Source organism: Thunnus albacares, chromosome 21 (genome assembly GCF_914725855.1).
Source record: "Thunnus albacares chromosome 21, fThuAlb1.1, whole genome shotgun sequence".
Classification (NCBI taxonomy): domain Eukaryota; kingdom Metazoa; phylum Chordata; class Actinopteri; order Scombriformes; family Scombridae; genus Thunnus; species Thunnus albacares.
This window is the reverse complement of record NC_058126.1, coordinates 6,723,036-6,747,839: the sequence shown is the minus strand read 5'-3', so window position 1 is coordinate 6,747,839 and position 24,804 is coordinate 6,723,036. Positions and strand designations below refer to the sequence as shown.

The following is a 24,804-nucleotide window of genomic DNA, read 5'->3' as shown; positions in this document are numbered from 1 at the left end:
GATAAATATTTTATGAGACCGATACAAGAGCTTTTTTTTTTTTATTGAAGATACCAGTGGCTGAAATTTTGTGCAGGCATTCATCATCTTAACATTTTACAAGGTTTTAAACTCAGGGGTTTTCCATACATTCATTTATTTCCAGCAGTCTGTGAAAAGCATGATGTTACACACTCCAGTACAGTAGGTGGAGGCTTGCATCTTTAACATTGGTTTGTCAGTAAAACCAAAGAAGAAGAAGAGGAGGAGGGGAATATATGGTTTTTGGCTTTTCCTGCATCTTCCTCGCATGAGGACGGCTGTCGGAGATCACGCACGGTTAGTATTATGAACACAAGTCTGCACAAATCTGTCCAAAACTGATGCATCCAAGTTAGTCTATCTATGTTCTGAACATAATCTCAGAGACTCAACTCTTCAGATAAGTTATTGGCAAGCATGAACATGCGTGGACCTCTCGTCGTCCGGGGGAGGACGTTAAATTAATTTTAGGACGAAACTGGGACGAGAGTTGGAAAAAACCAACACAAAAACAAACAAGTCTAACTCCAGACAGCTTTCTCATCGCATTAGCATGTTAGCCTGTGTGTGTGTGTGTGTGTGTGTGTGTGTGTGTGTGTGTGTGTATTAGTGGGTATGAGAACGGGACGGAGGGGAAGGAGGAGGGGAAGCTTCTGAAACATAACAACAGTTATTTTACAGCTGGTTAGAGAGAGACAGAGAGAGAAATCTATATGAAGCCATTATGTGTTTAAATGAAGACTTAAAATAATGACTATACAAACAGCGTTCCTAATCAACAAGCTTCCAGGACGCCCGTCAATGGAAATATACTGCATTGGTCATTGACAGATTGATTGTCTGTAAGTGTGTATAAACACAAAGCCTTAGGGAACGCTCAGACAACAGTAGCTCTATGGAAACAACACAAGGGTTTAGTTGGTGTAGGCGTGTTGCTGCAGGGTGTGAAGTAATCACATTCAAAGCAGATAGTTCAGTCTGAACGCTTATCAAACACACAGCGGTTTATACTCCTGTTAACATGTGATTGTACAACTGGAGAAAACACACAATTACAGTTAAATTACAGTTTACTACTCTTTTTCAACCAAGAGGCAGTTTGAGGGCTGGTCTGGGGTCTGTGCCTCATGCTGAACAAGTTCTTCATGTTTCAACAGCCAAAATAAACAGCTCTTGGTCAGGATACTGGTTCCAGAGTGGCTCTGACTCTTAACTGGTCTAGAAGTGAGAACCTCTTAAGTCAGGGGCTGGGGGCGGGATTATCATGACCAACCAAAACCAAATCTCTTTTTGAGCCAGGCTAAAAGCTGTTAATATATCACTTCATTAAGTTTCAATATTTTTTCTGGGCAAGAAAGTAATCATTTAGATTCCTGATATGTGGTCAGTTGATCCCAATAACGCCTGTTTGAAAATTTGCTGACTTTGTTTTTGGAGACGTGAGGGGCTGCCTGTCAGTCACAGTCATGCGGCTTTTTACTTGTAAAGCTTTCATTGCACTTGCAGTAACATAAAGCGTGTGGTCGTCGCCGTGTTTCTACTCTGATTCACTGTGTTTGTGGAGCCAGAGACGCTGAGCCCCACCTGCACTGAATCACAGAGCAGATTTTCATTTATCTGCTGCTAGCGTCATTAGTTTGTTATGCTTTATTAGTTTATTCTAGCAGGTATATCCTCTTGCATGACTTGCAAGCGATCAGACTAAACAAGCCAGTAACTCTTCAGATGACTTGACAACACGATAAATCCAGAACTGTTAACTAAATCCAAAAGCTGATGCAAGTCACTGTTATCTAGAATCCATCTGGTCCAACATCGTTAATGTTACACAGGGGGAAAGAAAGGAAAATACTGCAATCCTAAAATCTGAATGTGGTGAGATTAGGCTTGAGATCAATGCTTCTCTGGAAACTAAACAAAGCTACCTCCAAAATAAAGCAACACTTACTCACGACTCCCAGCTTTGGGCATTCTCTACATCAAATTATATATATTTTTCAAACTCATTTTACTTTAATTACTGAGAGAACCCTCAGGGCGGTAGCTATTATTTCTCCAAATAAAAGGCATTGATCACAAAGATTAAAAAAAAATAAAAGGCCGATACACAATTTTCCACTCTCCAGACACACACAAACTCCAAATCTGTGTGATTTCTCCCTGCCGTGATCGGTTTTGAAGACTTTTATCGGCGTTCAATAAAACGGTTACCTTCAGCAGCATGTCTGTAGTTTGATGAATACATCGCTTGACTATTTTTTTACACAGCAGTTACCAGAGAGTACAACAGTATGTTTACAACCTCTGTCTGTGTGGGAAATACAGATTGCTGACTACAAGGCAACTAATGAAACCACAACATCACAAAAATCCAGTTTCAACTTGCTCAAGTATTGACAGACAGTTTGAGGCGGGTCAGGCTGAGTTTCTGCTCGAATCATATCTGACGTAGTTTGACTGACACCGAGCCGGCCGAACGTGATTCAAATATTCACCCGGTTTCCCGTCTTTACAGTCACCAGACTTCCCAGCACATCTCTCGAATCTATTTATACAAGACCGTTTCTAATTGACTCCCCCGAGCCCAGGGAGGGCAAATCAATGCGTAATATGGAAAACGGGTCTGAGAGCAGAAAGTTCATGCGATTTACCAGCTGCGTGGGATCTACTTTATCAAAACGTGTTACACAAGAGCAGTGGCGAGCCTGCACCGAACTACGCCCAGCTGGCTTTCAAGTAACACCGCTTTTCTCACTAGTGAATATTCACAATAACAAAATCAATAAAACAATAGCACCATGCATAATTTGATGCATGAGAGACTTTTTTTTCAGTTACATCTCCTCCTCATGCACACCGCACAGGTACTGAGAGATAATAGGACTCAAGTCTGACAGAGAGGATCCTCTAATGGTCACAGTGGGAAGCCTTCCCTGTCAGGAACTATATGATGAACTTTTTAAGGCTGTCTTCCATTATTTTACCTTTATTAGGATTGGGAGATATGATAATATATATACCATGAGACAACAGAAGATTGTAAAGATGCTGTTTTACCATTTCTATCCCTTTACTATTCATGCTTCTACTGCAGACAGTGTTGCAGGACTGTGTTATTACTGCAGTGTTTGACAGGATTATTACATCAATGTGATGAAGTACTTGGATTTTTTAGGTGTTTTATTCACTAAAATTTGCAAATAATTTCCATAAAATGTGCATATATATTGACATTTCAGTATAAATATACAAGGATAGAAGATTATATGCATATGGACTCCACTCCCCAGACCTCTGTTTGAACCATTAGAGCCTCAGAGTTGTTGTTCAGGATGTTTGAGTTTCCTGATCTTAACCCCGGCCAATATTAATAGCAATAACAATACAAATATCAGACAGATGACACAAAAACAGAATGTGGTTAGATCAGAGTGTGATTGCAGAAGTATTTATCAAGTGCCAATAAAAAAAAAAGATCAGTTCCCAATTTATCAAACAACCGAAGCAGGCCCCATTAGTCACCAACCACGACCTGAAAATGAGCACTGCCTGATTGGGGTTGTTTGATAAACTGTTCAGGTGCATCCAGCTTCACCATAGCACATATTGAACTGGTTGCTGTGCATCAAGAGTCTGCAGATCACCTGCCTATAAAGATGCGAGCGATGTGGCTACTGTCACAGATAATACCATCTGGATGCTAGAGGCAGCTGTTCAGTAACGCGAGGCGGCTTTTGAGTGAGTGTATTCTCGCGTCAGCGGCACCTCGTCCAGGTGCTGGTTAAAAGTTACTGTCACAGGGCTGGTCCGTGCCCTTCATGTAAGAAATGCTTAACACACACACACACACACACACACACACACACACACACACACACACACACACACTAAACTTGCAGTATCCAGATGTATCTGTACTTACATCTTGCAGGCATATAGATAAATCTGTTTGTTGCTTAGGTTTGAGTTTGACCATCCTCAGCCATGCTGAGGAGGTTTATTTATCTTCCACCACGCAGATTGAGAATGCATTTGAACATTGTTAAAAATGGTAGATTACAAGTTAATAATAACTGCAACACACAAGTCCAGTTGTTTTAAAGTACTCAAATGATGAAAATTATGATTGATAATTGTATATCTGTATATACACTGCACAAAAAAACAAAACAAAAATAAGACATTGCACTGTCAGTTTTTTCAAATATCATGCAGCCCCACCATGTGCACTTTGAAACCATCAATATATCAATTATAACAAACAAGAAATTAATGAGATTAACTGATTCCAGAGTCATGTTAAGTGGCCAAAACACTTACACACAAACAAGTCCCCAGGTAGCTAGAAGACAGTGCTGACATCTTATAACAGATGCTAAAAGAACTGAACTGAAGGCAAACTGTGTTTCTGACTGATACTCAGACTGCATTCAGCGACTTCCTTAATTACAGCACAGCGTGCAGACAGAGCCATCAGGCTCTGCTATATTTACTCAAAGAAATGCCTGCCAGAATCACTAACTTTACATAATGACAGCTAATCAAAACTGTAGAAAATGGGCCCCTTAGGAGTCTAAGAAACCTTCGCTTGCAACACGAAAAGGCAACAAAATTAACTGATCCGCTGAGTGTTCAGACCAAATGTATTTAGCTGAACAACAATTCTGAACATTCCAAGTAAAACACTGACTGAGAAAAACACTGACTCACCATTGACAGGGGCGGGGGCTGGACCGGTGCGGTTCTGGGAGCTGGCTCCTCCAGACAGGGTCCGGGTTAGTCCTGACACTGTCCGGCTAAAATCCTTAAATCCTCTGCGAGACAAGTCTCCACCACCCAAGGGGTGATGGGATAGCGTCCGTGGTCTGAAGTGCCTCCAGCGGCAAGACTTAATGTTCAAAAGAATCTGGCTGAGGTCCATGGGTGTTGGCGATGATGATGATGGTGGTGGTGGTGGTGGTGGTGGGGGTGATGAAGAGGAGGGAAGGTGGGAGGAGCTGATTGGGTCCGAGGTATTGGTTTCTGAGGTACTGGCGTTGGAGTTGCGGAGCGGAGAGCTTGGAAGTGGTGAGGCGAGTGGTTCGGGCTCCGGGTCAGAGTCCAGGCTCTGGCAGATGCTGTCTAGGTCTGTGTGAGCTCTGTCCAACAAGATCCTGAAACACAACCCAAGATCAGTACAGAGAAATCCCCCCCGACACCGAGCACGAATCAAAGACACACTGCAGCCGTTATCAGTACGTTACAACATCAGCGTTGCTTTGTTTATCACTAGGGTGTTGCACAAGTGTGGCTATTTCTTGCATAACATTCATGTAATTACAATGTCCAGTTTGCCAGTACCAATATACTGCACAAAAACATGTAGTTCCACCGTGAGTACACAACAGAATACTTATGTAATGGAACAAGACTCAAAGTTTATAGAAAACGCTGCAGCCTCATGAAGCTGTAATGAGACTATTTAGCCATTTTTACAATTCTGCAACCTCACAACTAGTAGAGCAAAGAATATAAGTGTGCCATGCTGTTACCTAGATTGAAAAAGTCTTCTGCACAGTGGCATTCTTAGGTGACACTTGTTGAAATGTCATTAGAATACACCCATGTACATGCATGTCAGTACAAAATCTGAAAGCAACCCAACCCTAAAGTTGTTGACATATTCCACTTAGAGGATTAGAACAGAAAGACAAACACGCAGACCAACACTGCATCCCTAGTGTGACTTAAACACACAAAGCTCTATGTTTTCTAACATGATCAAGTATCACTATCTTAAGCACACATTGTATTGTGAAGACGACATTTTAATACAGGCATCAACCGGTGCTTGGGTCTCCCTCGGGGCGGCTGATAAGTTTGATTGCAGATATAGAAAAAGAACATTGCTTATCTCATGTGTGTCTGTGAAAACGGATCCTGCCAAGTTGTCTCCTCAACAATACCTGGCACTGAGCGAGCCGCTGGCTAAGCCCTCCAGTCAGCCTGCTTTACTAAATCGTCTGTGTAATTACCGAGAAGATATCAGACAAAGCTGCGGGACATGTTTTGCTGTTCTGAACTCAGCTGAAGCAAAACTTTTCTGATTTGTGTACGGGCCGCGGTGGCAGGTGAATCCCGGGATGGGATTGTCATGTTCGACGTTTTAGCAGCCAGCTTGATATTTATGATAGAATGAGCCCGCCAAAACGATGGCCTGGTAACCTGCCAAAGAGCTGGTATGGTAAACAACCTCAGCAGCTACAGCCAACACTTGGCTGAGTTTCCTCTGCTCAGTGTTGGCAGCGTTCCTACACATTTACAGTTGTGCAGAATCTGTAAGATGTGCACCATTCATACTGTCTATAGTTGTGACCATTAAGTTCAATTTTGGTCTCATCACTCTAAATAACTTAGTTCCAGAGGTTTTGAGGGTCGTCTAGGTGCTGTTTGGCGTATTGTTAGCGGGCTGTTTTGTGGCATTGGCACACTAACAGCTTTTTTCTGGCAGCTTGACCGTGCAGCCCATATTTGTTCAAGTACCTCCTTAGTGTTCATCTTCAAACAGCCACATGCAACTTTCAGCTGAAGTAGCGGGGCAAAATGTTGACCACACCGCACTTATTATTCTTTACATCACAAACATCAGAAGATTGGAGATGGCGTTTAAGAGCTACACAAAATATAAAGTCATTCATGTGTACCTTCAGAGGAATCTGAGCATCGCTTATCAAATCTAAACCAGCGTGAAAGACTGAACTCACCTGCCCCCTCTGCCCACACGACGTCGTGCCAAACCTATGCAGCGCCGTGGCATGTTCAGCGACGTCAGACAGTAGCGGAAACGTGGGTTGCCGAGCCCGCCCTCCGACGGGCTTACCCAGGGCCAGTTGCCACTCTGGTCTGGACAAGACTGCAAAGGAAAGATGAGCAGGAGACGGAGGATCAGAGACTGAGACATCAGATATTAAAATTTAAAGCAAAGAAAAGACATTGGAAAAGAAAAAAGGCAAGTCTTCCTTATTGCATTGTTCTGTCCGGGCAGAGTGTGGAAGACTTAACAGCCAGGGCAGCCAGACCGGCCGGCCTGCTGCTGGCACTAAAAATAGAAACACAGGAGTCACAGGAGGGCACTCACAGCGTAGTACTGACAGCCGGCCTTCCTTCTGAACGCAAAGCAGCCATCTGGGTCATTCTCCTCTTCTGCCTCTGAGGAACCTGAATGGATCTATACAGTGAAAACAACTTGAGTAAATTAAGAGCTTAGTAATTGAAACCATATTTTTTTATCCACCTTCCGTAATCAGTGTGTTACAAGCCAAGCCATCTGTCTGTGGCGGCTTTCATCCTCCGTACTTGTCTATTTTTAATATTAGCAGCCGTATCAAACTCCTACTGAACCCAAAAATGTCAAAACAAAAATTAAATTCACATTCATCTTGAAACCGAATCATGTTACCTGTGAGAAAGGTTCTTCGTCTGAGCTGGGGAAGTCATACTGGTTGAGGTCCTTGGGATTGAACACGGAGGGCCCTGAATGTTGGGGCACCAACAGAGGAGGGATCTTGGGTTTCTTTTCGTATTTCCTTTTGGTTCGTACTGCCTCCGTCTTCTCCGGCTGAGAGGAGGGGAAACAGTGACAAAAATGTTTACGGGGGTGTCTGCCTAATCAAGAAGGAAACCGAGATGAAAAACATGCCCGATGCTGTTTGTGGTAGTCTAGTGTTGATGGTCTATGCACGGGTGAAGAGTGTGTGTAGAAACAACAGTGAGAAAAAGAGGCATTGATATGCAGATGGAAGCACGTGCCAGATGCCTCTGCCTAGCCAGATGGCTGCTGTCCCCCCCTCCCCTCAATCCACCCCCGTGCACCGTTCACCCCGACTTCCCCAGTGGGACGACCCCTCCCCGGCTGAACAGACTCCAACTCTACTGGGGTTAGTCAGATCCTATTCAGCTCTTAGACACGGGGGACAAAGCAAACAGAGAAAGGGACTCTAGAGTGAAGCATCAAATCAGTGCGAGAAATGAGGGAGGAAGGGGCCGAGTTAAACCCAAAATGAGCTTCTGAACTACAAAAGGGAAAAAGTCAACCAGCTGGTGGAGGGGGAAAAAAGGGAGAGCGAAAGGAAGGGGGAAATGGTTGTCTCCCTGCAGGCAAAGAGGGGGGGGGGGGGGACGGTTGTGGGACAGTGGAGCTAATGAAGTTATAATGAGAGGAGGTGACACAGAGTTCACAATACTGCCATGTAATGAAGTGCAACATTATCAAAGCATACGGCAGCTCAGCTTTATGTTAAATGTTTTGGGTTTGAAAGCACATAACCTGCATACCTTACCCCCCCCCCCCCCGATGACGACTGATTACCAGGCATGAATAGTGATACAAGCTAAAACTGCGTGCTCATTGGAAAATATTAATATCATTATTATGATGCAGGTATTATACACACATGGCAGCAAGGCAGTGTGTTGCAATGTGCATGGCCTTACTTTCTTGTAGTCCTTCATGTCCAAGTGGTCCTGGTGTCTGTACTGGTTGGTGCTCGACGGGGGAATGATAGGGATGGTGTACACGGGTTTCACCATAGCCCGCTGCGCCAGAGCCTCTGCCATGACCTCACTGCCAAAATCTGGCATCGCATTCCTGATAAAGAGATAGAAGATGAGTCAGTGAGCATGGGAGGGAGTATACTTTTATGGTCAAATATGAGTGCAAAGCATAATGGTAACAGATCCCAGAACCTCCTTGTCAGTGCTTTGGAACAGCTCAAGCCACGCTACCAACAGACAACACACACACACACACACCATGCAGTACCGCTGGGTCACTCTGCACCGGCATAATATTATGAAGTGGACTAGAGAAGCTATCTGCTGAGAATAAGAGTGGTCCAATCTGGGAGTGAACACTGGCAGTGATGCGCAGGCAGAAACCGGGCCAGGATAACAAGAGGAAATTGAAATGTCACTAGAAATCAAAAGCACTTCAAGGAGAAGGGTCCAATTTAAGCTCACACTGACAGCTACTTTCACGAGAAATTCATTCTATTCAGATGTCATGTTTAGATGGATCGCAAAGGCTCCACTTGGGGGAAAAAAAAAAAAAAAAACAATTCAAAAGAGGAGCTTGGGAAAGAAATTAAAAACGCAAAATAACACAAATATAGTCTAGTGTACTACCTAAAAGACTGGAGGAAGACTTGAGCAGCCACTGACAAGTCAATGAGCTCATTTGCTCCTGACACTACTGGATAAATAGGATGAACTCGAAATTGATAACGCATACAAAACAGTGTCCGCGACTGTAACCCCAATTAGCACGAGCAGCGAAGCCTGACTTTACAGAAAATATGTTGACTCTTTTGTACCATCAATCTTGCAGGCGACTGTCATATTTACTTTGGATTTTAACTTGACGAGTAAACAAAAGCCTGGATAAACACGTAGGTTAACAACACAAGTCATCCGATACCACCACACATGCAGTAAAAGGTCTGACACTGTCACTTTCTTAGCTTGCAAGGGGCTTAACATTTAGTGTTTTAAAACCTTAGTAGAAACTATTCCCAAAACACTCCGGGAGAGAGACAGAACGAGGGCACGGCAGCAAAACAAAATATTATCCCCCGAAAATATCTGTCACCTTAACAGACGAGTGAAGCATGCATTTATCTCGCTACTGCATCCTAAATCCTTATGAAAAAGGCCTCCCTAATAGCAGCTAGTTGCCTAACAAGGTAGTTGATGCAGTGCAGACAACCCTAACAGCCGCTGCCAGACTCTTTGTGGGATTTGAATGGTGTCTGGGGCCCAATTTCACACGCCGGTCTTTCTCACCGCTTCTCCACGATCTCCAGTGTGAGGTGCAGCAGTTCCCGCTTGCTTTTCTCCCTCCTCTTGATCATCTCTAGGATAGTGACGGCTCGGCTCAGGTCCCTGCGTAGCTTCAGCATCTTCTCGTACGACGCCTCGTCGTTCTTTCGGTTCTGCAAAACGGGGAAACGGTGATAATTCAGTGGTGCGAAAGGCGTAAATGTTCCCCTCTTTGTGTTCAAAGTTTTCCAGACATAAAGTTATTGGAGCTTTTATATCTCTTATTCTAGGGTAATAATAATATCACTGCTGGCCAACGTGGTGGTGCAGCCATCCAAGTACAAATGATTTATTAGGAATATCGGGATAACCCTTCGTGTTTCCACAACCGCTCTGAATTGGCGCTGTGTAATACTTGAAAGTCCCTACCAGATGGATAGTGGATACTTTGTTATGTATGGACAAGTTGGTTTTATACTACTGATCCCAGATAGGGAACCAATCTTTTTCAAAACCAAAGCTTGAAGATAGAAAACACTTCCATCCTCCTACCTTTCTGGTCTGCATCTTCTCCGTCCGTCTGCGGAAGGCCACGTAGGGGTCACTGGTGCTGGAGCCGTCCCTCTTCTCCTGCTTGACGTTGGGGATGAGGGAGCCGCCCTTGCAGGTTTTCCTCTTGCGGCTCCAGTAGTCGAACACCTCCTTGATCAGCTCGTCGTCCTCTTTCAGCAACAGTTTGGCCTCTTGAAGACTGACGAGCTGCGGAGCAACAAAAGGTAAACAAAGTCAGCGCAATGAAAGGAACTGAGAACTATGCTATCCCAGCAATTATCCACCTCTCAAATGAATAAATCACAGAGCAAAAAAATCAGCATTTTGTTCATTAAAAGTAAAGTACAATACTAACTCAGTGGACTTATTTATTCTGTAGAAGTCAAAGCCAGAGATGTGTTTGTGCAAATAATAATATGCAAACCAGTACTTTCCCCACGCAGGGTGACAAATACCTGCTGTCCGCTGCCTTTCTCCAGACGGTCTATCATCTCTTCAAACTGCAGGGCGGTGATTTCCATTTTCTTCTTCAGCTTATTCACAAACGTCTCATCCCCTGAATCTAGGTCGTAGTCTGGCTGCTCCGTATCCAAACTGAAAGCTATGAGATGAAGAAGAGTCGGTTACTGGAGGGTCTGACACAGCCTACAGGAATTCAATAGCAACAGGACTGTTGGAACTTAAGATAAGATCACTGTTAACACTACCATAGCAGGCTGTGCATGAACATGATGATGATGATCAAGAAATAACATATTTCAGCATATTAGACATATTTCATTACTCAGCAAAAAAACCTACTCTTTCACATGTTCAACATTGTCAGAAGATCTGTCACGTTTGACTAGATATGTTGGACAGACACAGGTGATCTACCAAAGTGAAATAATGCCATGTCATGATTGTTAAATACACGTAATCATATTTTAATTTAGCAGCAGTACATTTCAAGCTAAGTCTAATAACTCTATAGGTGTGAAATGCTGAAACCATTATCTTCAGACAACTTCTGCAAAACTTTTCAAAAAAAACAGAGCGTTCATCATGACAAAGCACTGTGCTTGGGTTTGGTTCTGTGCCTTCACCAACTCAATAAAGCAGTGCGCTTCAGGACAAACGCCAGTATCCAAGCTGGGAACTTAACCAGCCATTTAGGTTTTGTGCCCTACCAGTCAATCTGGCCAGAATCTCCAGCCATGGCCTGGAGATTCTCCAGACAGTGACATATTAGTCTGGTAAAAATGGTGGCTGTCTGTTGTAATCCATCAGCTATTGCGAGCAGCGAGTGAAAGAAAACTATGTTCGCTGGCTTGTCACTATCAGGATCCCACTGTAATCAACACATCAACCTGTCAAAACCTGAAACGTTTGGGAAGGTACGCAGCGCTCGCTCTGTCTGCTCCACATCTTAACTGTTAGATATGATGACAATATCTAACAGTGGTCCTTTAAGTTTACATGCTGCTTATTCAAATACATAGAATCAAACGCAGTATACACTACACAAATGCAATTTATTTGCAGACTGGAGGAGACTGCTCAAATGATTTCAGACATGACATCTCCTGTCAGACACTAACGGGACAACAACAATCATGTTGTCACAGTGTCACTGATGTGTGTCAAGACAGACATACAGGTGTCCTTTTCACACAGGGAGTCAACTACTGCAGTGTTGCCTCTGTATGCTTTCAACAGCGGTGCAGCGCCGCCGCTAAATGATCAACGCCAACGCTGAAATCTCACATGGTACACAATCATGACGAATGCAAACCACACGCACTTTTTCTACTTCAAGCAGCTGACTGGAGCTAATGATGAGTGAATAGGAATTGGTGTCTGCTCTCTGTGTCCGTGTTTGACCGAGGGCGGGGCTCAGCTCACCCACTGACACACACACACAGAGCAGACAGCAGAGCAGAGAGGCGGCGGTGGAGACGATGAACCAGGTGAAGTGAAAGATAAAGTTTTACTCAAGTTGACGACAACTATGCTCGTTGCTTTAAGTGCAGTAAAACCTTCACGAGTGACAAGCCACTACTTTATCAAACCACTTCTTCAACAAGCATAAACATCATAGAAAAGTTTCAAAAATTTTCCAACTGCTTCATATATATATATATATATATATATATATATATATATATATATATATATATACACACACACACACACACACATGCTGTTTATATAGCGACTTTGCTGTTGTAAACATTACTGTTGCTGCTCTGAAAACAATATTTAGTTCTATTTAAAAGCTCTTCTAAATCAGGATTACTTCAGGACACACTGCTCACTTTTAATGCTTGTTTTTAGTCAAATAGTGTTGAGGCACTTCGTTCTTTGACATTTATTACAACTATGGCCATCTGGGCCTCCAGAGTCCTTCTGGTGTCAAGAATTCCTGTAAATGATTACACACATGGCTCCATGAACATGAATAAACCTATCTGGAACAATTCGAAAGTACCTTTAAGTTATTTCACTGCTGGTGTGCTGGCAACGTGGGCTCTAAGCGCACCGCAACAGTACCGCTGCTGAAAAAACATCCTAGGGGGAAACACTGTACTGTGTTCAAGTATCTGCACAAGATACTGATTTAGTGCTCACATGAAAAATCTATTGAATCTTTTATAACAAATTATACATGCTTAACTAGGAGCCAGTTGACAGACCTGACAGACTCGATGATAACCAAATGCTCCTTTAAAAACGCCAAGTCAAACAAACAACGTTGCTCAATCGGCGGCCTAAACCCTCTGAAACCATCAGACACATCTGGTGAATCTGAACGGCAACAACATCTCCACGTGCTGACAGACCGCTAACGCAGCTAAAGACCATAATCCTGTTGCGAGCGGCCTGCTACTCACGCTGTATGTGAATAAGCTGCTTTGGCATCTTGAACTCCCCGGGGTAGAGGGACTCGTAGTGCGTGATGTTGCACTCTGCCTCGGGGACGGGGATAACCATGTTGTCCCGCTTCTCGCCATACACCTGCTGCGCCGAGATGGCCCGCTGGAGATGGTGCTCCTGGAAGAGAGAAGGAAACAGCTGTTTAGAATAGACTTATCTGCAATATGAGGATGTGAGGAAGATTGAGGAAGTGAGTATCAGTACTATCAAACAATAGACAGAAACTTCATATTTGATTACAGGGTTTTCCTGCTTATCTAACTCTTTGTGTTACTGGCCGCTGCCTTTGTTGAAAAATTCCAGTATGTGCTGTTGATGGAACAAAAAAAGGCGGAGCTCGACTGCGAGGGCCAGACAGTCTACGGCGTGCATACACTAGAGTTATCTTGATGTTCATCTTCAAAAACAGGCAGTAGCTGCAAGCATGTTTTGATTTAATGACCAACTAACTACCTTTACAAGACGAACGTTCCTACGCCGTCACTCAGAGACTACGTTAGTGGAGCAGAGCAGCAAACTCCAGCAGTAACAAACAACTGACTGGCTGACCAACACACACTGCACCATTTAACAACTTAAACCAACTCTGAGGTGAAGAAAATAACTTGGTGCTCAATCCGTTTCACCTCAACAACCCTGCGCCTGCTCAGCATCTTGAACAGAGAAGACTTTCCCCGGAGCTGACGGTGCAGCGGAGCTGCTGCTCTCCACTGCTGGAGACGCAACCTTAATAACACAGTGGAGCAGTCGCTTTCTTACTCTCGTACAGGCAACAGACTGTAAGATGCTTGCAAATTAATTGATTCATTAATTAATGCAGTTAACTTTTTAAAATAAAAAGGCTGAGGAGCATTTATCTTATCTGCCAGTTAGGTTTCATATTGTATTTCAGTGGACTAAAGGACACCAGTGAATGGTTTGACACAGAGTATACTGGACCCTTTTTATTCACTCAATCGAGAATTGGTCTCGTGTCAAGAATCGATTCTGAATCCAATCAGCATCAAAGTATCATGACAGCGCTGAGCAGGCCTCCAAAATCAACACCGTCATATCTCACAACCTTCATTTGTCATCTTTTTGTTCCATCTTGGTATAAAATTTATAACCCTACGGACACTTTCATCTGTCAAATCATGATTTTTTTCACTTGAGCGCATGACACTCTAAAAGGTTCTCACACAAACTGTGTACACCACACCACACAACACCCTGGATTACAAAATGTGACATGATCATGTTTAGATAAATGTGTATATACTGGTGTATAAAAATGCACAAGATCAATTTAGCTGGTGAAAAAAACGACTGATTCATCATTACTTTAATCAATTTTCTATCTGTTTCCGGATATACTGTGCACAGGAAGCATGTCTCTGTCAGACGAGGCCGACAGCCACAAACCCAGCAGTCATTCCAGATAACAGCTTTAAAGTACAGGATTTAACAGCACTTGTGGGTTAATGTGTGGTTTTGTAGCAAAAGGATGTTGAGGTCGTTCCACACATCCATCAGCAAAACCACATCAAAATGCTTCAAATACAAAATGACATCTCAGAACGGGAGTACGATACCAAGCTCTCATATGACTGTGTAGATTATCAGCGCGAGAAGACACGGAGGGGACAAATGTTTTTCAATGCTGTTTAAGAAATGTTAGACATGTTTTTTACATCTCAGTAATAGTCATAAAGTATGTAAGGGGGGGAATTATAGACTGCCAATGCAAATGAGAGCATAATGTGATGGCAACTGTCCAAAACCAAAACCGTATAGCACTGCCAAATATCTTCCCTGAATCTGTTTCAGTTCCTTTTGTTGATTATCTTTCCACATGTCATTTAGGAATTCCTTCAACCTGATCTCCTCTCACTTCTTAAAGCTTGACTAAGCAGGCAGAACATGTATATATATATATATATCATCATGGTTCCTGATGCTCTTTGCTCTATCTCAGAGAAATGAGTCATCAGTAGTAGGACGGTGTAGGACTTTAGGGCCCCTTCTTCACAAACACAAAGACTATCTGCAACTGTATAGGTGTGTCAATCCTCTGCAAGTACACAGAGGTCAAATTTACAGGCAGCTTTCTGGCAAAGACACAATTTATTTTACACCCTGCCTGCACAGGTAACCTTACTATCACACCGACAGTGATTCATTGTTTACATCTGCTGCAACTCTCAGCTTGAGAGAAAGTCGCTAAGTTAGTCAAAAGTGTCAAGTTTCCAAAGTTTACAAAAAATGCTGTGTAACATTTTCAGCCACGGAGTCATGAACAAAATACCTGCGAGTTTCTCTCCAGCAGCCGATCTGTTGCTGTAACTAACTTGCCAGCACAAGCAAGGACGTTGGCAAATGAGTCAGACAGTTTGACTCTTGAACTCAGCGGCGAGCACACGATGTTTTTACATTATGTAACCTGAAACAGACACCTTAAAAAAAAAAAAACGAACAGTAACATTTTCCTACTGTGATACTAAGCAGAATCCCACACCGACATGAGTCTCTTTCTACAATAAAACAAGCCTAAATAATAAGATTATTGATCAGCCTTCATGAACATCTTTATTACTGAATGGCTAAAGAAAGCATATACCTGCATTAATCCTTGTAAAGAAGTTGATATCAAAGAAGTTGCAGGTTATTACAAATGTATGCTCAGTCTGTAGTACACAGTCCTTGCAGGCCCGTTCTCAGCAGTTGATGCAACAGATGGCCAATCCTGTCAAACTGACTGAGGCCCTTCTTGCTCTAACAAGTATTTTAACAGAACTTTTTTTTTTAATTTTTTTTTATCACAACCACATTTTCTTGGCTGGATTTTGAGATATCGGTCAGTGTTCAGTGACATACCGATTGCGGTTGGCAAATATGACTGTCATCGAAAAACCTATCTGTGCACGGCTAATTTCCATTACCGGAAAACGATGCAATTTTAGACACACACACACACTTGCGTGGGAGTTGTGAGTACTTAGGGCCTTGTGTATAAACCAAACCCGAGAGGAGTTCTGCGTGGAGTAACGGGAGAACCGTATCGGAGCTGTGAGCTGGCCTGAAAGGACGCAGTATGTGTCCAGATCTGAACCATCTGCCCCTGGTAAGCTTATCAACAAGCCCAGTGTTGTACGCTTTCTCTACAACCGGCACACAAAGAAAACAGCTTATCATATCAACTGGACCATTGTGAATACAACTTTGAGGAGGGTCATGGGACTAAAGTGAAAGTATTCATCCGATTTGATTCAGGACACAGCCGACGTGCAGTTTGTCCGGCTTCCACTGTGACGGCCTACCTGCTCGTTGCTGCCTCTAAATCAGTTTGAGATGTAAACGTACCACAAACAAATGGCCGTTTATTCTAAAAATCACTAGTAATTTGTCGCCAACTTAAGCTGGCATCTTACTCACAATAAAAAAAACTGAATTTGGCATGTTCACACAGGCAAATCACAGGGTTTGGAATAAAAGTGCTGCATTTGCGTACGATTGTTGAAGCACGCACACACTCTCCAGCCAAACTTGTCGAAATCTTTGCACAGTCTTGTTCACCGCCTACCATCCACGCTTAGTCAACAGTTTTGTGTGATCCTACAGTTAACATACAGTGACTGAAATTAACTTTTTGACTCATCTGCCAAGACGACTGGTAGATAAACAAATCCACCAGCCGAGCATGTTTTTTACCGGACAAAACGATAAATTGCCTTTTTGTGTCTAGTATACTTACTCCTTGTAAATGTCACCACATAATATCTATTTAATTAACGCTAGCTAGCAGCAGACTGGCGGCAAGTCACAGTTTCACTGAGAGCTGCAGTGTTGAGTAGCTGAAGTCCCGCACGGTAAAAAATGCCACGAAACCAGGAGTGCTCAAGCTTGTCTGCGGCTGGCGCTCCTTCGCCTCAGTCTCCAGCACTCCTATAGTTTCATGTCACTGTTTCGATGCGTATAAAACACACACACTGCGAGTGTCTACACTATATAAAGGGACAAACATGAGTAATTTCCTCGGAGCCATCATGCCAGATATTTTAATGCATGACTATTTTGGTACAAACATTTACCCGCCAGTGTGGCAGCCAGCCTTATGAGATTTTCTCGCCAACAGACAATCTCGCCACATTTGGCGCCTGGTGGGTGTTAATTTCGGACCCTGCTAACTAACATAGCTTGTCTTCAACTGTTGGTCTAAAACAGCAGACGCTGTGGTTCTCTGTCCCCTTTCAGCAACTTTGAAACTTCAAATGTAAAAAAATAAAGACAGAAAAAAAAAGATTTGGACACCCAGTCAAGTTACAGATACTTGTATTTCCCTCAGCTCTTTATTTAATAGCGGCTTGACAGCTTTTTGAGAACGCAGCAAATTAGATTTTATTTGGCGCACACGGCCAGCCTCAACCAATTATTACAAGCAAAAACCTACTGTACATCTAGGATGAAAGGAGCTGTCCTGAGTTAAGGGACACAGACTGGAAATTAAACATTTTAATAACACTTCTCTACATCCAACTCTCCTAACTTGCATGTCCTGAGACTGAGAGGGGGAAAAAAAAATCACAACACCCTGAGGAAAGCAGCGTTTCCTCTACATTCACATTAATAACTGCTGCAGCTTCTCAAGGCCAAGAAAAGTCTTGTCTGTTGTTTCCTCAACTGCTGGGAAAGTGAAGGGAGTTAGCTCTGAAGTTAGCAACAATGGATTAGCCTAACCTGACCAGGGTCACTGAAGGTGGACTGACCTTTAAGGTAGCTATTCTCATTTTAGTGTCAATATCAGCTGCTCCTAAACAGAGGATTGAGAAACGTCTGGCTGCTGACCCCCACAAAAAAAACAGTCAACCTCAGGAAACACTGGAAACCAAACGCCACAGTGTTCTGAAAGTCAAACTGTAAAATATGTTTCTTCCAACATTCATAAACGCTGTCTGTACGCATCATTACTCAGCATCAGGCACTTGCGTTACAGCGGTCTGATGACAAACAAGGATATCTGCTTCATCAAAGATTCGTCTGCCAATGTGACGTGACCTTATGTAAACTCTATGAACCCATGCTTAACCAACGAGATGTAGGGTTCGCTCTCTTATGCAACCTGTAAAACAGATCCTCCAGAATCACCCTCTGTGAACCCCGCTGTCTGACATATTTGTGAACCCAGAGCTTTGTGAGTTAAGGAACCTGTGTAAAAGGAGTGTGTGCATGAGGAACCAATTAAACCTGAGCCTGGCCCAGACCTGTCTTTGCACACTTTCTGTAGAGGATATCGACTTGGCAGATTGAAGCAGGCTACCCTGAGCTGCATCTGACCTAAAGATATCCTGATCTTTCGCAGCTGTGATCCTCACAACCGCCGTTCGCAGCCTGGGATTTCCTCTGCTGAGGAATTGGGCGAGTAGGGATAAAGGACTTCTATGAATGGCACACAGGAATGACTAAAACTCGGTTAACCTAGGACATCTCGCTAATGTCTGTTTTATATCAAAAACCAAAGTTGAGATGTCACTGGAAAAGCCTAATTTTTAAAAGTCTGTCCATGTTGAAACACTGAGTTTTGTTCATTCTCATTGTTGCAAAACATATATACAAATATAAAAAATGAGAGGGGTTAGGAGTTCAAGAACAATTAACAAGCAAACACAACAGAAAATTAATGTTGGGCGTTAATAGACGTGTTGTGGGCACAGATGCTGAAACCCCTCAGTCACAGAGTAGCTCCTAAACAACTCTCCTTCTCTGACGCTGCTGACATTGAACCTCTTACTCCCCTTGTTCTCTCCGCACAACAAAACGTGTGGGAATGTAGATACTTCACAGCGGCGGCGCTGCTTTCCGTCACGGCCGCGGATGCAGATAAAGGAGACAAATGAAAATCTATTTTTCACAGCACCACGCGTTCCTTCCATTAAATGTTCCCAAGAAAAATAGATGACTCCAATAAAAAAAAAAAGTTGCCATGGCAACTCGAGCGCGGCCTCCGGCACGTGTTCTCAGCTCATGCCGGCTCGGGCGGAAGGTGAGGAAGTCTTAGAAGAAGGCGAGACCCGCTCTGCTCGGTGAGACCAGACACGCACCCATCTATAAAAATCCACAAAAAACACTGCGATGCATGCCATGAGACCGACCAGCGGGCCAAAAAACAAGACAGGCTACAAATACACAAAGGATGTGATTCACAGTTCACAGCATCTGTAACTGAATGAGGCGTCGGCGTTCCTCTTCATTAACTACCACACAACACCTGAATGGCATAATCACAGCGCACACACTGCTGTTAGTGCATAAAAGCAACTGTGCTGTGGATGAGTTGCTTCGATTCAAAGCTCGTGTGGTCATTGTGACAAGTTCTTTTTATTCAACCAGGACCTTGGAATCTCTTCTAAAAGATGATTTTACAATTTGAAGAGCCAAAATTTTACTTTTAACTAAAAAAACATTACATATATACAATGCCACTCATACCCTTGAATGTGTATGTCCAATCTGAGGAACACAAAATTGAATTACAGCAATTTATCATACTTAAAACATAAGTATACATGAGACACATCAGCTGTTTCTTGTTGTGTACGTCGTCATTTGACAGTGGCTGTATCAAAGTGTAACAGACTACTGTGTTTCCTGATGTTCTGACCTCGACTTGCTGAATCTTTACATATTCAACAGTCAGTACAAATGTCACAATTAAAAGAAAGCCTGATTGCACGAGGACAAAATGTTCCTATTGGCGACTTTCGCAGCAATGCACATGATATAATTACTCTGCTGCATATCGCATCTACAAAACCGCTATTGAGCGAAGAAATGCAGAGCCTTAAAACCGAACATATACCACTGTGATGTCTGTTAAAAAGCCACAGCGAAGCATAGCACGTTAATGGTTTTATGCTGTGTAGGTCACAGGCTATTAGTGAATGAGGCACCATATTTCCAGTTGCGTTACAGCTACTCATGGTTTATAATTTGTGAGGTTTGGCAGCTTTGACACTGTGAATGCTGATGAAGCAGACATACAAAAGGCACTTGATTGTGGTGAAAAAAGAAATGCATAAGCTACAGATTCAGCACTAAATGTATTCTTCCTGTCTTCCAACCCTACAACCAAAGACAAACTGGCTGTTTAAATGGCGTGTTACAAAAAGAGACACCTTCCTATCCGTTGAAACTAGCGTGCTTCTTTAATTGACATCATTCTGGAGCCGGCGTGTGGTCGGTCAGTCAGCTCGGCGCTGCAACGCTCCCATTGTTGTTGGACAGGATGTGGGTCAGGGAGCTAAGCCATGCGCGGCCTTATAGTGAAACTGTCCTCTTTATCTCTTCTGTCACTGTGTTATGTAACGCCGCTGTGTGTGTGTATGTGTACAGTAGGTGGGGGAATGGCCGACAGAAGGGAGGGGGGGGGGGGTAGGATTTCTGCTGACTTCGCGAGACCCCCCGTCTGTGCTTTCCTTGTGTTTGTGTCTGCTGAGGCGTCTCGGCAACGCGGAGGTGGGGGGGGTGGGGGGCTCTCCTGCTGATGAGGTGACGGTGAAGGAGCGGGCCAGGAAGGGGAAATAAACAACACCTATTGACTTCCTACTACACGTGCTTTCTCAATTACCGGCAGCTATCCGCTGACAGTGATAACACACATTCCACAACAACTTAGAAAACCTACAAGCAGTTCAGGTAGCGAGTATGACTGTGGAGATTTAGTTGGAAAGTATAACAACCAGTAGAAGAAAGTGAAGTGAAGAGAGTGACCCTGTTTGACTTATGCTGTAAACCTACATGTTAAACCTAAGCTGTATTCAACCTGACAAGCTGTGGTTCCACTGAGCTATAATTTAGCTTTGCATAATCTGCCTACAAGCACAATGCAAATCATTCCTATATTATTAAAATGTCATATTATACAATTATAAAACAGGACTTAACCAATTAGGATTAAGTAGCACACATTCCACATACTATTAATTCAAAAAAAAGCAGATCTGACATGCTGGGGAATGTTACCCAACCTCAACATTATCCAAAAAAACAGCTGACAGTTACAATCCAAGCATCTAGAGTTGAGTAAAGCCTGAACCACAAAGCAGCCTTAAAACTCCTCATGACAGTGAGGCTACAACTATCAACGTTTTTAAAACGGGAACTGATAAAACCACAACTGTTTACACACCACACGCTGACAAAAAAAGCACACCAAGATGTGTTACAGTGTATACTTTTTTTTGCATCTGTCATTATTGAAGCAATTAAGTAGCTCTTGTCAATTTCCATTAATAAATTCACACACTTTAAATACAGCTACAACAACCTTAAAATCTCATTATGGTGTATCCAGTCAGACAAAACAAGGAGGCATGCTTAACACATGAATTAAGCCGGATATGATCGCAATGACAAGCATGTGTATGATTAAATGGATGGCAGGATCTGCAGGATATTTTTCCCCGCTCAGACAGAAGTGCAGCCCAGTATGCAGCACACATGGCAGAGCTGGAGCTGTCAACACGCAACACCTAGCTGTCAAAACCGGGTTGAGGCTCAGTGTCTCCCCCTGGCATTTGTTCACGCAAAGTACACCACGTCCAAGGCCTATCCCCGCTCGCCTTTACCAAAGAGAAAGTCAACAAAATGGTGGAACAGATAACAGTCACGTGACTTCTTTGTGCTTTCGGGTGCGATTTCAAGTGAAACGAATGCACACAACACGGCTAACGAATAAAATATCAAACCTTTAGCCCCTTATAATAACACTCGTGTTAGAGTTGGGTCGTAAAATGTAGTATTCATCGAGATCCGTCGTGTGCACGAAGGAGTAGATATGGCGGCCATTTTGCACAAGCTTGCGCAGGCAACATAGTGGCGCCCCTCGATATGAAAACACTGCCAAAGTGATCCACCACCAGTCGGGGAGCAATTAAAAAACATACCGATTCCTCCTCTTTTTCCATCCCAGTCGGCATCTGCGGTACTGCCCGGTTGATAGAGGCATATTCGTGCAGGTCAGGCAAATCCTCGCAGCGGAAGACGGGTAGAGGCTTACTAGCATCCAGCGCCCGTGCCCGAAACGACAATTTACTCATTTTTTATATGAAAAGATGCAGCATAAATCTATCTGCTCGGAATAACAGCAGGTCTGCCTCTAGTTCTCATGGATGAATCTGTGACGGTCTCTGGGAGTCAGCCGGTCGGTTGAGGGCAGGCTTGGGTCCGTAGCAGCGCGAACAGAGCCGGGCAGGCCCGGGTCTCGGTCGCTCTCTGTCGGTCTCTTTTTTGTTAGGCTCCGCTGTTCCTCCCCGGTTCAATACGCCATGGCCAACATGGCGGACATTACAAACTCATGCAGCTCTCCGCTCGCTCCGAGCGGCCCAACCCCCTCGATCACACAAACAGCCATTCCCACGCAGTTTCGCACGCGTGCGCGCTCGCGAGACCCTTGGGGTACGAGGGAGGAGGGGAGGAGGGAGGGTGTAGTGACGGAGGGGGCAAGATGCTGGATGCTGGTGAAGAGGATGTGAACTTCCCAGGCTCGGGATGTTCTCGTCCTGTAATACGCCAGGCTGATGCTGACGTACAAAAATATATTTATTCTGCAAGTGAAAAATGGAAAAAAAACCCAACAGCAAACAAACCTGAACGCCTGTGTGACGCAACACAGATAAAAAAAAAACAAACAAACATATTTCCGGGTAAAATACAATCACCATTTATAAGCAGGCTATGTGAGGGTTGGGCTTTTTTTAAAAATATATTTTTAACCTGACAAGAACGCAAAGAATTTAAAAACTTAAGTCGTGAGTTCAAATTAATATGCAATATAACCGGTTCTGCCAATTAGACTCGATTGTTTTGCAAATGTCGCCACCCTGTGGTACAAACATAAACACACCGATATTCCCCACTATTATTAGAAGTGAATCGTTTCTGCTTTTATGTTGTTATGTTAAAGGATAGATTCACAATTTTTTTCAAAATCGTCTCAACAGTCAAGTGTCCTTATGAACACTAAAAGAGGTTTTCCTCGCTGGCTATTAAAACATCCTTTAAATGTGCTTTCAATGTAAATGGTGGAGGCCAAAATCCACAGTGTCTTTTAAATGCAGAAATGCATTTAAAATTTTTATCTGAAGCTTAAATGAGTTAGTCACATTGATTAGATATCTTCCCAATTTCCAGTCTTTTTAGCATAACACTGGTTCCCTGTTGAGCTGTAGTGGAAGTGTAGTAACAAAAAGAGGGACTTTGGCACTAAAATGACTGTAATGTTGAAAGCTATCTACCTGATTTGACTACTTTGGTTGGCTGAAGCTTCATATTAGCTTCAGATAAACTTTTAAATACATGTTTGCACAGAAGGAGGACTGTGGGTTTTGTCCCCCATCACTTACAATGTAAGTGCATTATGAAGGGATCTTCTAATGGTCAGTATGAACAAGAGGAATGATTACAGCAAGAAAAACATGTTTCAGTGTTCTGTTGTTTTAAGACAGACTTGAAAGACTGAACTCGTCTTTTAATGCTCAAATCAGATAAACAGAGACAGACAAAACTATATAAGTGGTTAAAGACTAACATTCTCCACAACTGCACTGTAAAAATCAGTTGTTTTCATTAAGTTTTTCCATGCGTGAATACAATATTGGGTTCACTCATGGGTGGACAGAACAGCAGAAACACCTTGCTATTTAATGGCTGGGCAGGACGCAGTGAATGCCAATTTAGGGAGTCTCTAATGTTTCATTTATGATAAGACATGCAGCCAAAATTTCATGTTTTTGGGTACAACTTAACCCAATTCTACTGGAGAAGAGTATTCCCTTCAAACTGAAAATTAACTGAAATGAAATGCTTACAGTAAAGCAATTGACAAAATTATGATTGGCAGGATGGCAAAAGCTACAAACATGGAATTATAACTTATTACAGCTATGAAAAGACCAAGTCAAGAACTATCAGTACAGAAAATTACTAATGCATAATAATAATTTTGACATAATGCATTATCCTTTTGTTGAAAAATGATGTGCGCTGTCATTAACAATGTATATTATGCTATGATGGTGTAATAACTGTAATTAAGGGTCATTACATAGTGTCTCTAACACGACAAGCTGGTACCACTGACACCAGGTCACATCCATGGATTCATCATGCCTTGCTAATATCTAGTCCTGCTATCAACATATTAGCAATAAAGAACGACTGAAACAGGCAACATTCTTTAATATCTCAACTGTCGTTTTTGGTGTTCAGGTACGGCTTCATCTTCTTGTCAGCACAGGCGTTTGCGGCTGTCGCCCAAAAGCTTCGAGGGGTCGGCAAACTGTGCATCTTGAGAGGTCCTTCTTCACGTCACTGTTTACTGAGCTGTTACCTGCGTTCATCCTCCTGTTATATGGAGCGTATCTTGCTTTTCTCCTTTTGTCATCTGTCAACAATGTGGCATTTTTCCCCCCCCACAAAACAAGGTTGATAATATCTAAAATGCTGAATGATCAGATCACATTTGAATTGAACTAAATTAAATAG

General features: G+C 43.0%; 1 protein-coding gene across 3 annotated transcripts in view; it reads right to left on the bottom strand.

Annotated features, from left to right (window-relative positions):
• The window catches only part of epc1a (enhancer of polycomb homolog 1 (Drosophila) a), a 31,870-nt gene that overhangs the window by 4,675 nt on the left and 2,391 nt on the right, over positions 1-24,804 (bottom strand). Inside the window, exons 1-10 of one of the 3 annotated variants that reach the window (XR_006399746.1) lie at positions 22,206-22,747; positions 13,242-13,401; positions 10,824-10,969; positions 10,369-10,575; positions 9,841-9,989; positions 8,494-8,647; positions 7,460-7,618; positions 7,139-7,228; positions 6,765-6,913; positions 4,732-5,174 (exon numbers count right to left, since the gene is read on the bottom strand). Coding sequence is in view for 2 of the 3 variants with exons in the window: in XM_044339530.1 (XP_044195465.1) it covers positions 4,732-5,174; positions 6,765-6,913; positions 7,139-7,228; positions 7,460-7,618; positions 8,494-8,647; positions 9,841-9,989; positions 10,369-10,575; positions 10,824-10,969; positions 13,242-13,401; positions 22,206-22,358 (1,810 nt within the window). In the remaining variant the exon portion in view is untranslated. Of the gene's footprint in view, positions 1-4,731; positions 5,175-6,764; positions 6,914-7,138; positions 7,229-7,459; positions 7,619-8,493; positions 8,648-9,840; positions 9,990-10,368; positions 10,576-10,823; positions 10,970-13,241; positions 13,402-22,205; positions 22,748-24,804 lie in introns of those variants that run through there. The other 2 variants (XM_044339530.1, XM_044339531.1) reach the window with 2 other exon arrangements.